This window comes from Oncorhynchus mykiss, chromosome 1 (genome assembly GCF_013265735.2).
Source record: "Oncorhynchus mykiss isolate Arlee chromosome 1, USDA_OmykA_1.1, whole genome shotgun sequence".
Lineage (NCBI taxonomy): Eukaryota > Metazoa > Chordata > Actinopteri > Salmoniformes > Salmonidae > Oncorhynchus > Oncorhynchus mykiss.
The window spans coordinates 13,451,159-13,466,076 of record NC_048565.1 but is presented as its reverse complement, the minus strand read 5'-3'; the positions used below and the strand labels follow the sequence as shown (position 1 = coordinate 13,466,076).

The 14,918-nt window shown below is 48.5% G+C and overlaps 1 protein-coding gene across 2 annotated transcripts in view; it reads left to right on the top strand.

Annotated features, from left to right (window-relative positions):
* LOC110511200 (multiple PDZ domain protein-like) overlaps positions 1-14,918 on the top strand; it is an 87,485-nt gene that overhangs the window by 65,114 nt on the left and 7,453 nt on the right. Inside the window, exons 13-17 of one of the 2 annotated variants that reach the window (XM_036946261.1) lie at positions 3,364-3,450; positions 3,827-3,959; positions 13,803-13,840; positions 14,047-14,169; positions 14,393-14,497. In XM_036946261.1, coding sequence (XP_036802156.1) covers positions 3,364-3,450; positions 3,827-3,959; positions 13,803-13,840; positions 14,047-14,169; positions 14,393-14,497 — 486 coding nt within the window. The remainder of the gene's footprint in view (positions 1-3,363; positions 3,451-3,826; positions 3,960-13,802; positions 13,841-14,046; positions 14,170-14,392; positions 14,498-14,918) is intronic. The other variant, XM_036946308.1, reaches the window with a different exon arrangement.

The following is a 14,918-nucleotide window of genomic DNA, read 5'->3' as shown; positions in this document are numbered from 1 at the left end:
ACAAATAACTACAGCCTTCACAGACAAAGAACTACACCAAAACAAATAACTACAGCCTTCACAGACAAAGAACTACACTAAAACAAATAACAGCAGCCTTCACAGACAAAGAACTACACTAAAACAAATAACTACAGCCTTCACAGACAAAGAACTACACTAAAACAAATAACTACAGGCTTCACAGACAAAGAACTACACTAAAACAAATATCTACAGCCTTCACAGACAAAGAACTACACTAAAACAAATAACAACAGCCTTCACAGACAAAGAACTACACTAAAACAAATAACAACAGCCTTCACAGACAAAGAACTACACTAAAACAAATAACTACAGCCTTCACAGACAAAGAACTACACTAAAACAAATAACTACAGCCTTCACAGACAAAGAACTACACTAAAACAAATAACAGCAGCCTTCACAGACAAAGAACTACACTAAAACAAATAACAGCAGCCTTCACAGACAAAGAACTACACTAAAACAAATAACTACAGCCTTCACAGACAAAGAACTACACTAAAACAAATAACTACAGCCTTCACAGACAAAGAACTACACTAAAACAAATAACAGCAGCCTTCACAGACAAAGAACTACACTAAAACAAATAACTACAGCCTTCACAGACAAAGAACTACACTAAAACAAATAACTACAGCCTTCACAGACAAAGAACTACACTAAAACAAATAACTACAGCCTTCACAGACAAAGAACTACACTAAAACAAATAACAGCAGCCTTCACAGACAAATAACTACACTAAAACAAATAACTACAGCCTTCACAGACAAAGAACTACACTAAAACAAATAACAACAGCCTTCACAGACAAAGAACTACACTAAAACAAATAACTACAGCCTTCACAGACAAAGAACTACACTAAAACAAATAACAACAGCCTTCACAGACAAAGAACTACACTAAAACAAATAACAACAGCCTTCACAGACAAAGAACTACACCAAAACAAATAACAACAGCCTTCACAGACAAAGAACTACACTAAAACAAATAACAACAGCCTTCACAGACAAAGAACTACACTAAAACAAATAACTACAGCCTTCACAGACAAAGAACTACACTAAAACAAATAACTACAGCCTTCACAGACAAAGAACTACACTAAAACAAATAACAGCAGCCTTCACAGACAAAGAACTACACTAAAACAAATAACTACAGCCTTCACAGACAAAGAACTACACTAAAACAAATAACTACAGCCTTCACAGACAAAGAACTACACTAAAACAAATAACTACAGCCTTCACAGACAAAGAACTACACTAAAACAAATAACTACAGCCTTCACAGACAAAGAACTACACTAAAACAAATAACTACAGCCTTCACAGACAAAGAACTACACTAAAACAAATAACTACAGCTAATACTTGAAACACAATCAAAGTAACACATCAAAGAACATCCCTCTCATTGTCAGAGTCCAAAACCATAGAGTGCAATAGTAATGGAGTCTTTTTGTAGGTACTGTTCGTTGAACAAAGCCTATGGGAAAATTCATGTTTTTGGATAAAAGCCGAAAATAAGGTCTGTGGTAAACACAGGCTTAGGAGATATTACATGTTTTGTCCTATGGGATAATCTTAATCAGCTAACGTCACTTTTTGTTCATTTTGTAGCATTTATGTAATAACAAAAGCAGATCATTTCCGGTTTTTAGGATTACAATCTTTCGAGCTCTCTGTACCAGCCGGTCACTAGCCACCAAACTCTTCTTCCTTCTTCCACAAGGGGTCACAGATGGTACATTTATGTTCGAAGGCTGCAGTGCTCTGTTATGAATTGGTGGAGCGGAGAGGCTTTGTGTTGGTTTGGCTACAGTTCTTTACTATGTGGGGACCCTCTAAAGTGGGTGCTTTGTGTGCCCTTACTACAGTAGTGTACACTACATTTACAGTGCTGAGGTATATAACAACACATTATCCTGTGCCCTTGCTACAGTAGTGTACACTACATTTACAGTGTTGAGGTATATAACAACACATTATCCTGTGCCCTTACTACAGTAGTGTACACTACATTTACAGTGCTGAGGTATATAACAACACTTTATCCTGTGCCCTTACTACAGTAGTGTACACTACATTTACAGTGCTGAGGTATATAACAACACTTTATCCTGTGCCCTTGCTACAGTAGTGTACACTACATTTACAGTGTTGAGGTATATAACAACACTTTATCCTGTGCCCTTGCTACAGTAGTGTACACTACATTTACAGTGTTGAGGTATATAACAACACTTTATCCAGTGCCCTTACTACAGTAGTGTACACTACATTTACAGTGCTGAGGTATATAACAACACATTATCCTGTGCCCTTACTACAGTAGTGTACACTACATTTACAGTGCTGAGGTATATAACAACACATTATCCTGTGCCCTTACTACAGTAGTGTACACTACATTTACAGTGCTGAGGTATATAACAACACATTATCCTGTGCCCTTACTACAGTAGTGTATTTACAGTGCTGAGGTATATAACAACACTTTATCCTGTGCCCTTGCTACAGTAGTGTACACTACATTTACAGTGCTGAGGTATATAACAACACTTTATCCTGTGCCCTTGCTACAGTAGTGTACACTACATTTACAGTGTTGAGGTATATAACAACACTTTATCCTGTGCCCTTACTACAGTAGTGTACACTACATTTACAGTGCTGAGGTATATAACAACACATTATCCTGTGCCCTTACTACAGTAGTGTACACTACATTTACAGTGCTGAGGTATATAACAACACATTATCCTGTGCCCTTACTACAGTAGTGTACACTACATTTACAGTGCTGAGGTATATAACAACACTTTATCCTGTGCCCTTGCTACAGTAGTGTACACTACATTTACAGTGTTGAGGTATATAACAACACTTTATCCTGTGCCCTTGCTACAGTAGTGTACACTACATTTACAGTGTTGAGGTATATAACAACACTTTATCCTGTGCCCTTGCTACAGTAGTGTACACTACATTTACAGTGCTGAGGTATATAACAACATATAACAACAATATCCTGTGCCCTTGTCAGATAAGGTTCTTTATTTTGTATTGTTTATTGTATATTGTTTATTTGAACCTTCATTTAACTAGGCAAGTCAGTTAAGAACATATTCTTATTGACAATGACTGCCTACCCCAGCCAAGCCCTCCCTTAGTCCCTAAGGGACTCCCGATCACAGCCGGTCGGGATACAGCCCGGGATCGAACCAGGGTCTGTAGTGAAGCCTTAGACACTGTAAGGCCAGTCCCTAGCTGCTCTGCTCTGGTAGTTACGTGCTGTGCGCTACCTGTGCCTCTGCAGTGTGCCAGGGGGGTGGTGCTCCTGGAGCTGGGCCGACTGAAGGCTGCCTCCTGGCTCTCTTCCAGACGTCCCTCCCAGGGAAGCCAGGTGTGTGTGTGTGTGTGTGTGTGTGTGTGTGTGTGCGTGTGTGCGTGTGTGCGTGTGTGCGTGTGTGTGTGTGTGTGTGTGCGTGCGTGTGTGTGTGTGCGTGTGCCCGTTGTCACCCCCACTGCCTGGGTGCTTGCATGCATAAGCTCAGTCATCGACTGACCCTGGCTGCTGTGTCATTAATACCCCTGTCTCTCCTCCTTCTCTCCATTCATCACGTGCATGGAAGCCAAAATGGCCATCTAATGGCTGTTTAGCAGGCCTGTATGTCACTCAGCCACCCAGCCAAACTTACCGCCACCGGGCAGCACGCCTCAGTGTGTGTGTTTTCTCCTGACTGGATCATAGCTCTGTTCCCCCTCCCTCTCTCTAGCAGATGAGTCACGTGAGTGCCAACAGCACAATCGTCACACCCCACCCCCTGCTAAACTCCACCCCTTCCACCTCTCAGCTCCTCAATAACGTCAGGAAGCCAATGACAGTGGGCATGACATCATCACAGAGCGCAGGTAAAGTAGCACCAGTCCCTTTCCACAGAGAGTAGGACCCTTTCCACGGAGAGTAGAACCAGTCCCTTTCCACAGAGATAGGACCAGTCCTTTTCCACAGAGAGTAGGACCAGACCCTTTCCACAGAGAGTAGGACCCTTTCCACAGAGAGTAGTACCAGTCCCTTTCCACAGAGAGTAGGACCAGACCCTTTCCACAGAGAGTAGGACCAGTCCCTTTCCACAGAGAGTAGGACCAGTCCCTTTCCACAGAGAGCAGGACCAGACCCTTTCCACAGAGAGTAGGACCAGACCCTTTCCACAGAGAGTAGGACCCTTTCCACAGAGAGTAGGACCAGACCCTTTCCACAGAGAGTAGGACCCTTTCCACAGAGAGTAGTACCAGTCCCTTTCCACAGAGAGTAGGACCAGACCCTTTCCACAGAGAGTAGGACCAGTCCCTTTCCACAGAGAGTAGAACCAGACCCTTTCCACAGAGAGTAGGACCAGACCCTTTCCACAGAGAGTTAGACCCTTTCCACAGAGAGTAGGACCAGACCCTTTCCACAGAGAGTAGGACCAGTCCCTTTCCACAGAGAGTAGGACCAGACCCTTTCCACAGAGAGTAGGACCAGTCCCTTTCCACAGAGAGTAGGACCAGTCCCTTTCCACAGAGAGTAGGACCAGTCCCTTTCCACAGAGAGTAGGACCAGTCCCTTTCCACAGAGAGTAGGACCAGTCCCTTTCCACAGAGAGTAGGACCAGTCCCTTTCCACAGAGAATAGGACCAGTCCCTTTCCACAGAGAGTAGGAACAGACCCTTTCCACAGAGAGTAGGACCAGACCCTTTCCACAGAGAGTAGGATCAGACCCTTTCCACAGAGAGTAGTACCGTCCCTTTCCACAGAGAGTAGGACCAGACCCTTTCCACAGAGAGTAGGACCAGACCCTTTCCACAGAGAGTAGGACCCTTTCCACAGAGACTAGGACCCTTTCCACATAGAGTAGAACCATACCCTTTCCACAGAGAGTAGAACCAGACCCTTTCCACAGAGTAGGACTAGTCCCTTTCCACAGAGAGTAGAACCAGTCCCTTTCCACAGAGAGTAGGACCAGTCCCTTTCCACAGAGAGTAGGACCAGTCCCTTTCCACAGAGAGTAGGACCAGTCCCTTTCCACAGAGAGTAGGACCAGACCCTTTCCACAGAGAGTAGGACCAGTCCCTTTCCACAGAGAGTAGGACCAGACCCTTTCCACAGAGAGTAGGACCAGTCCCTTTCCACAGAGAGCAGGACCAGACCCTTTCCACAGAGAGTAGGACCAGACCCTTTCCACAGAGAGTTAGACCCTTTCCACAGAGAGTGGGACCCTTTCCACAGAGAGTAGGACCCTTTCCACAGAAAGTAGGACCCTTTCCACAGAGAGTAGAACCAGACCCTTTCCACAGAGAGTAGAACCAGACCCTTTCCACAGAGAGTAGAACCAGACCCTTTCCACAGAGAGTAGAACCAGACCCTTTCCACAGAGAGTAGAACCAGACCCTTTCCACAGAGAGTAGGACCAGTCCCTTTCCACAGAGAGTTAGACCCTTTCCACAGAGAGTAGAACCAGACCCTTTCCACAGAGAGTAGGACCAGTCCCTTTCCACAGAGAGTAGGACCAGTCCCTTTCCACAGAGAGCAGGACCAGACCCTTTCCACAGAGAGTAGGACCAGACCCTTTCCACAGAGAGTTAGACCCTTTCCACAGAGAGTGGGACCCTTTCCACAGAGAGTAGGACCCTTTCCACAGAAAGTAGGACCCTTTCCACAGAGAGTAGAACCAGACCCTTTCCACAGAGAGTAGAACCAGAGCCTTTCCACAGAGAGTAGAACCAGACCCTTTCCACAGAGAGTAGAACCAGACCCTTTCCACAGAGAGTAGAACCAGACCCTTTCCACAGAGAGTAGGACCAGACCCTTTCCACAGAGAGTAGGACCAGACCCTTTCCACAGAGAGTTAGACCCTTTCCACAGAGAGTAGGACCTTTTCCACAGAGAGTAGGACCCTTTCCACAGAAAGTAGGACCCTTTCCACAGAAAGTAGAACCAGACCCTTTCCACAGAGTAGGACCAGTCCCGTTCCACAGAGAGTAGAACCAGACCCTTTCCACAGAGAGTAGGACCAGACCCTTTCCACAGAGAGTAGGACCAGACCCTTTCCACAGAGAGTAGGACCAGTCCCTTTCCACAGAGAGTAGGACCAGTCCCTTTCCACAGAGAGTAGGACCAGACCCTTTCCACAGAGAGTAGAACCAGACCCTTTCCACAGAGAGTCGGACCAGACCATTTCCACAGAGAGTAGGACCTTTTCCACAGAGAGTAGGACCAGTCCCTTTCCACAGAGAGTAGGACCAGACCATTTCCACAAAGAGTAGGACCCTTTCCACAGAGAGTAGGACCAGACCCTTTCTACAGAGAGTAGGACCAGACCCTTTCCACAGAGAGTTAGACCCTTTCCACAGAGAGTAGTACCAGACCCTTTCTACAGAGAGTAGGACCAGACCCTTTCCACAGAGAGTAGGACCAGACCCTTTCCACAGAGAGTAGTACCAGTCCCTTTCCACAGAGAGTAGGACCAGACCCTTTCTACAGAGAGTAGGACCAGACCCTTTCCACAGAGAGTAGGACCAGACCCTTTCCACAGAGTGTAGGACCCTTTCCACAGAGAGTAGGACCAGTCCCTTTCCACAGAGAGTAGGACCAGACCCTTTCCACAGAGAGTAGGACCCTTTCCACAGAGAGTAGTACCAGTCCCTTTCCACAGAGAGTAGGACCAGACCCTTTCCACAGAGAGTAGGACCAGTCCCTTTCCACAGAGAGTAGAACCAGACCCTTTCCACAGAGAGTAGGACCAGACCCTTTCCACAGAGAGTTAGACCCTTTCCACAGAGAGTAGGACCAGACCCTTTCCACAGAGAGTAGGACCAGTCCCTTTCCACAGAGAGTAGGACCAGACCCTTTCCACAGAGAGTAGGACCAGTCCCTTTCCACAGAGAGTATGACCAGTCCCTTTCCACAGAGAGTAGGACCAGTCCCTTTCCACAGAGAGTAGGACCAGTCCCTTTCCACAGAGAGTAGGACCAGTCCCTTTCCACAGAGAGTAGGACCAGTCCCTTTCCACAGAGAATAGGACCAGTCCCTTTCCACAGAGAGTAGGAACAGACCCTTTCCACAGAGAGTAGGACCAGTCCCTTTCCACAGAGAGTAGGATCAGACCCTTTCCACAGAGAGTAGTACCGTCCCTTTCCACAGAGAGTAGGACCAGACCCTTTCCACAGAGAGTAGGACCAGACCCTTTCCACAGAGAGTAGGACCCTTTCCACAGAGACTAGGACCCTTTCCACATAGAGTAGAACCATACCCTTTCCACAGAGAGTAGAACCAGACCCTTTCCACAGAGTAGGACCAGTCCCTTTCCACAGAGAGTAGAACCAGTCCCTTTCCACAGAGAGTAGGACCAGTCCCTTTCCACAGAGAGTAGGACCAGTCCCTTTCCACAGAGAGTAGGACCAGTCCCTTTCCACAGAGAGTAGGACCAGACCCTTTCCACAGAGAGTAGGACCAGTCCCTTTCCACAGAGAGTAGGACCAGACCCTTTCCACAGAGAGTAGGACCAGTCCCTTTCCACAGAGAGCAGGACCAGACCCTTTCCACAGAGAGTAGGACCAGACCCTTTCCACAGAGAGTTAGACCCTTTCCACAGAGAGTGGGACCCTTTCCACAGAGAGTAGGACCCTTTCCACAGAAAGTAGGACCCTTTCCACAGAGAGTAGAACCAGACCCTTTCCACAGAGAGTAGAACCAGACCCTTTCCACAGAGAGTAGAACCAGACCCTTTCCACAGAGAGTAGAACCAGACCCTTTCCACAGAGAGTAGAACCAGACCCTTTCCACAGAGAGTAGGACCAGTCCCTTTCCACAGTGAGTTAGACCCTTTCCACAGAGAGTAGAACCAGACCCTTTCCACAGAGAGTAGGACCAGTCCCTTTCCACAGAGAGCAGGACCAGACCCTTTCCACAGAGAGTAGGACCAGACCCTTTCCACAGAGAGTTAGACCCTTTCCACAGAGAGTGGGACCCTTTCCACAGAGAGTAGGACCCTTTCCACAGAAAGTAGGACCCTTTCCACAGAGAGTAGAACCAGACCCTTTCCACAGAGAGTAGAACCAGAGCCTTTCCACAGAGAGTAGGACCAGACCCTTTCCACAGAGAGTAGAACCAGACCCTTTCCACAGAGAGTAGAACCAGACCCTTTCCACAGAGAGTAGGACCAGACCCTTTCCACAGAGAGTAGGACCAGACCCTTTCCACAGAGAGTTAGACCCTTTCCACAGAGAGTAGGACCTTTTCCACAGAGAGTAGGACCCTTTCCACAGAAAGTAGGACCCTTTCCACAGAGAGTAGAACCAGACCCTTTCCACAGAGTAGGACCAGTCCCGTTCCACAGAGAGTAGAACCAGACCCTTTCCACAGAGAGTAGGACCAGACCCTTTCCACAGAGAGTAGGACCAGACCCTTTCCACAGAGAGTAGGACCAGTCCCTTTCCACAGAGAGTAGGACCAGTCCCTTTCCACAGAGAGTAGGACCGGTCCCTTTCCACAGAGAGTAGGACCAGACCCTTTCCACAGAGAGTAGGACCAGACCCTTTCCACAGAGAGTAGGACCAGACCCTTTCCACAGAGAGTAGAACCAGACCCTTTCCACAGAGAGTCGGACCATACCATTTCCACAGAGAGTAGGACCTTTTCCACAGAGAGTAGGACCAGTCCCTTTCCACAGAGAGTAGGACCAGACCATTTCCACAAAGAGTAGGACCCTTTCCACAGAGAGTAGGACCAGACCCTTTCCACAGAGAGTTAGACCCTTTCCACAGAGAGTAGTACCAGACCCTTTCTACAGAGAGTAGGACCAGACCCTTTCCACAGAGAGTAGGACCAGACCCTTTCCACAGAGAGTAGTACCAGTCCCTTTCCACAGAGAGTAGGACCAGACCCTTTCTACAGAGAGTAGGACCAGACCATTTCCACAGAGAGTAGGACCAGTCCCTTTCCACAGAGAGTAGTACCAGTCCCTTTCCACAGAGAGTAGTACCAGTCCCTTTCCACAGAGAGTAGTACCAGTCCCTTTCCACAGAGAGTAGTACCAGTCCCTTTCCACAGAGAGTAGGACCAGACCATTTCCACAGAGAGTAGGACCAGACCCTTTCCACAGAGAGTAGTACCAGTCCCTTTCCACAGAGAGTAGTACCAGTCCCTTTCCACAGAGAGTAGGACCAGACCCTTTCCACAGAGAGTAGGACCAGACCATTTCCACAAAGAGTAGGACCCTTTCCACAGAGAGTAGGACCAGTCCCTTTCCACAGAGAGTAGGACCAGACCCTTTCCACAGAGAGTAGGACCAGACCCTTTCCACAGAGAGTAGGATCAGTCCCTTTCTACAGAGAGTAGGACCAGTCCCTTTCCACAGCGAGTAGGACCAGACCCTTTCCACAGAGATTAGGATCAGTCCCTTTCTACAGAGAGTAGGACCAGTCCCTTTCCACAGCGAGTAGGACCAGTCCCTTTCCACAGAGAGTAGGACCAGACCCTTTCTACAGAGAGTAGGACCAGACCCTTTCCACAGAGAGTAGAACCAGACCCTTTCTACAGAGAGTAGGACCAGACCATTTCCACAGAGAGTAGGACCCTTTCCACAGAGAGTAGAACCAGACCCTTTCTACAGAGAGTAGGACCAGACCATTTCCACAGAGAGTAGGACCAGACCCTTTCTACAGAGAGTAGGACCAGACCATTTCTACAGAGAGTAGGACCTTTTCCACAGAGAGTAGAACCAGACCCTTTCTACAGAGAGTAGGACCAGACCATTTCTACAGAGAGTAGGACCAGACCCTTTCCACAGAGAGTAGGACCAGACCCTTTCCACAGAGAGTCGGACCAGACCATTTCCACAGAGAGTAGGACCTTTTCCACAGAGAGTAGGACCAGTCCCTTTCCACAGAGAGTAGGACCAGACCATTTCCACAAAGAGTAGGACCCTTTCCACAGAGAGTAGGACCAGACCCTTTCTACAGAGAGTAGGACCAGACCCTTTCCACAGAGAGTTAGACCCTTTCCACAGAGAGTAGTACCAGACCCTTTCTACAGAGAGTAGGACCAGACCCTTTCCACAGAGAGTAGGACCAGACCCTTTCCACAGAGAGTAGTACCAGTCCCTTTCCACAGAGAGTAGGACCAGACCCTTTCTACAGAGAGTAGGACCAGACCCTTTCCACAGAGAGTAGGACCGGACCCTTTCCACAGAGAGTAGGACCCTTTCCACAGAGAGTAGGACCAGTCCCTTTCCACAGAGAGTAGGACCAGACCCTTTCCACAGAGAGTAGGACCCTTTCCACAGAGAGTAGTACCAGTCCCTTTCCACAGAGAGTAGGACCAGACCCTTTCCACAGAGAGTAGGACCAGTCCCTTTCCACAGAGAGTAGAACCAGACCCTTTCCACAGAGAGTAGGACCAGACCCTTTCCACAGAGAGTTAGACCCTTTCCACAGAGAGTAGGACCAGACCCTTTCCACAGAGAGTAGGACCAGTCCCTTTCCACAGAGAGTAGGACCAGACCCTTTCCACAGAGAGTAGGACCAGTCCCTTTCCACAGAGAGTAGGACCAGTCCCTTTCCACAGAGAGTAGGACCAGTCCCTTTCCACAGAGAGTAGGACCAGTCCCTTTCCACAGAGAGTAGGACCAGTCCCTTTCCACAGAGAGTAGGACCAGTCCCTTTCCACAGAGAATAGGACCAGTCCCTTTCCACAGAGAGTAGGAACAGACCCTTTCCACAGAGAGTAGGACCAGACCCTTTCCACAGAGAGTAGGATCAGACCCTTTCCACAGAGAGTAGTACCGTCCCTTTCCACAGAGAGTAGGACCAGACCCTTTCAACAGAGAGTAGGACCAGACCCTTTCCACAGAGAGTAGGACCCTTTCCACAGAGACTAGGACCCTTTCCACATAGAGTAGAACCATACCCTTTCCACAGAGAGTAGAACCAGACCCTTTCCACAGAGTAGGACCAGTCCCTTTCCACAGAGAGTAGAACCAGTCCCTTTCCACAGAGAGTAGGACCAGTCCCTTTCCACAGAGAGTAGGACCAGTCCCTTTCCACAGAGAGTAGGACCAGTCCCTTTCCACAGAGAGTAGGACCAGACCCTTTCCACAGAGAGTAGGACCAGTCCCTTTCCACAGAGAGTAGGACCAGACCCTTTCCACAGAGAGTAGGACCAGTCCCTTTCCACAGAGAGCAGGACCAGACCCTTTCCACAGAGAGTAGGACCAGACCCTTTCCACAGAGAGTTAGACCCTTTCCACAGAGAGTGGGACCCTTTCCACAGAGAGTAGGACCCTTTCCACAGAAAGTAGGACCCTTTCCACAGAGAGTAGAACCAGACCCTTTCCACAGAGAGTAGAACCAGACCCTTTCCACAGAGAGTAGAACCAGACCCTTTCCACAGAGAGTAGAACCAGACCCTTTCCACAGAGAGTAGAACCAGACCCTTTCCACAGAGAGTAGGACCAGTCCCTTTCCACAGAGAGTTAGACCCTTTCCACAGAGAGTAGAACCAGACCCTTTCCACAGAGAGTAGGACCAGTCCCTTTCCACAGAGAGCAGGACCAGACCCTTTCCACAGAGAGTAGGACCAGACCCTTTCCACAGAGAGTTAGACCCTTTCCACAGAGAGTGGGACCCTTTCCACAGAGAGTAGGACCCTTTCCACAGAAAGTAGGACCCTTTCCACAGAGAGTAGAACCAGACCCTTTCCACAGAGAGTAGAACCAGAGCCTTTCCACAGAGAGTAGAACCAGACCCTTTCCACAGAGAGTAGAACCAGACCCTTTCCACAGAGAGTAGGACCAGACCCTTTCCACAGAGAGTAGGACCAGTCCCTTTCCACAGAGAGTAGGACCGGTCCCTTTCCACAGAGAGTAGGACCAGACCCTTTCCACTGAGAGTAGGACCAGACCCTTTCCACAGAGAGTAGGACCAGACCCTTTCCACAGAGAGTAGAACCAGACCCTTTCCACAGAGAGTCGGACCAGACCATTTCCACAGAGAGTAGGACCTTTTCCACAGAGAGTAGGACCAGTCCCTTTCCACAGAGAGTAGGACCAGACCATTTCCACAAAGAGTAGGACCCTTTCCACAGAGAGTAGGACCAGACCCTTTCCACAGAGAGTTAGACCCTTTCCACAGAGAGTAGTACCAGACCCTTTCTACAGAGAGTAGGACCAGACCCTTTCCACAGAGAGTAGGACCAGACCCTTTCCACAGAGAGTAGTACCAGTCCCTTTCCACAGAGAGTAGGACCAGACCCTTTCTACAGAGAGTAGGACCAGACCATTTCCACAGAGAGTAGGACCAGTCCCTTTCCACAGAGAGTAGTACCAGTCCCTTTCCACAGAGAGTAGTACCAGTCCCTTTCCACAGAGAGTAGTACCAGTCCCTTTCCACAGAGAGTAGTACCAGTCCCTTTCCACAGAGAGTAGGACCAGACCATTTCCACAGAGAGTAGGACCAGACCCTTTCCACAGAGAGTAGTACCAGTCCCTTTCCACAGAGAGTAGTACCAGTCCCTTTCCACAGAGAGTAGGACCAGACCCTTTCCACAGAGAGTAGGACCAGACCATTTCCACAAAGAGTAGGACCCTTTCCACAGAGAGTAGGACCAGTCCCTTTCCACAGAGAGTAGGACCAGACCCTTTCCACAGAGAGTAGGACCAGACCCTTTCCACAGAGAGTAGGATCAGTCCCTTTCTACAGAGAGTAGGACCAGTCCCTTTCCACAGCGAGTAGGACCAGACCCTTTCCACAGAGATTAGGATCAGTCCCTTTCTACAGAGAGTAGGACCAGTCCCTTTCCACAGCGAGTAGGACCAGTCCCTTTCCACAGAGAGTAGGACCAGACCCTTTCTACAGAGAGTAGGACCAGACCCTTTCCACAGAGAGTAGAACCAGACCCTTTCTACAGAGAGTAGGACCAGACCATTTCCACAGAGAGTAGGACCCTTTCCACAGAGAGTAGAACCAGACCCTTTCTACAGAGAGTAGGACCAGACCATTTCCACAGAGAGTAGGACCAGACCCTTTCTACAGAGAGTAGGACCAGACCATTTCTACAGAGAGTAGGACCTTTTCCACAGAGAGTAGAACCAGACCCTTTCTACAGAGAGTAGGACCAGACCATTTCTACAGAGAGTAGGACCAGACCCATTCCACAGAGAGTAGGACCAGACCCTTTCCACAGAGAGTAGAACCAGACCCTTTCTACAGAGAGTAGGACCAGACCCTTTCTACAGAGAGTAGGACCAGACCCTTTCTACAGAGAGTAGGACCAGACCCTTTCCACAGAGAGTAGGACCAGACCCTTTCCACAGAGAGTAGTACCAGTCCCTTTCCACAGAGAGTAGGACCAGACCCTTTCCACAGAGAGTAGGACCAGACCCTTTCCACAGAGAGTAGGACCATTTCCACAGAGAGTAGGACCCGTTCCACAGAGAGTAGGACCCTTTCCACGGAGAGTAGGACCCTTTCCACAGAGAGTAGGACCCTTTCCACAGAGAGTAGGACCCTTTCCACAGAGAGTAGAACCAGACCCTTTCCACAGAGAGTAGAACCAGACCCTTTCCACAGAGAGTAGGAGCCTTTCCACAGAGAGTAGGACCAGACCCTTTCCACAGAGAGTGTAACTGTAGGAAAAGGTTCAGAAACTGCCCGGTCTGGAATTACACACAGTTAGTTTCCCGTCCTCATCTATTTCCTTTTCTGGGTTTGTTGTAGCTGCAGAAACAGGGATACGCACTGTGGAGATCACAAGGGTGAGTTTAGCTGTCTCCAGTCATGTTTAGTGGGTTTAAACTACTCATAATATGCACATTTATATCTATAGACTGTACTGTATACTCTGCCAATTCAACTCTAGAAGCTTTCTTTATTGTCATGAAAATGATAACAACAATCACAATATCCTCTTCTATACCAGTTTATTATTAATAATGATAATAGCATTGACGATATCTCTCAGGGTCCTACTGATGCGTTGGGGATCAGTATAGCTGGGGGGAAGGACAGTCCTCTGGGGGATATCCCCATCTTCCTGGCCATGATCCAGGCCAACGGGGTGGCAGCCAAGACGCACCGGCTCAAGGTACGTATGTGTGTGTGCGTGCGTGTGTGTAAGTGTGCGAGAGAACGCACAGTGTCTTAGAATCCCCTTACTGTCTGTGATGGCTCACCCTGGCGTGTTTTTGTGTCTCTCTCTCTCTCTCTCTCTCTCTCTCTCTCTCTCTCTCTCTCTCTCTCTCTCTCTCTCTCTCTCTCTCTCTCTCTCTCTCTCTCCCCTTCCTTCCTTCCTTCCTCCCTTCCTCCAGGTGGGTGATAGGATCGTGAGTATCAACTCCCAGTCTCTGGAAGGCCTGTCCCATGGGGATGTAGTCACCATGCTGAAGAATGCCTACGGCAGCATCATTCTCCAGGTACACACAGATCATTCTCCGGGTTCACACAGATCATTCTCCGGGTTCACACCGATCATTCTCTGGGTTCACACAGATCATTCTCCAGGTACACACAGATCATTCTCCGGGTTCACACAGATCATTCTCCGGGTTCACACCGATCATTCTCTGGGTTCACACAGATCATTCTCTGGGTTCACACAGATCATTCTCCAGGTACACACAGATCATTCTCCGGGTTCACACAGATCATTCTCCGGGTTCACACAGATCATTCTCTGGGTTCACACAGATCATTCTCCGGGTTCACACAGATCATTCTCTGGGTTCACACAGATCATTCTCCAGGTACACACAGATCATTCTCCAGGTACACACAGATCGTTCTCCAGATACACACAGATCGTTCTCTGGGTTCACACAGATCATTCTCTGGGTT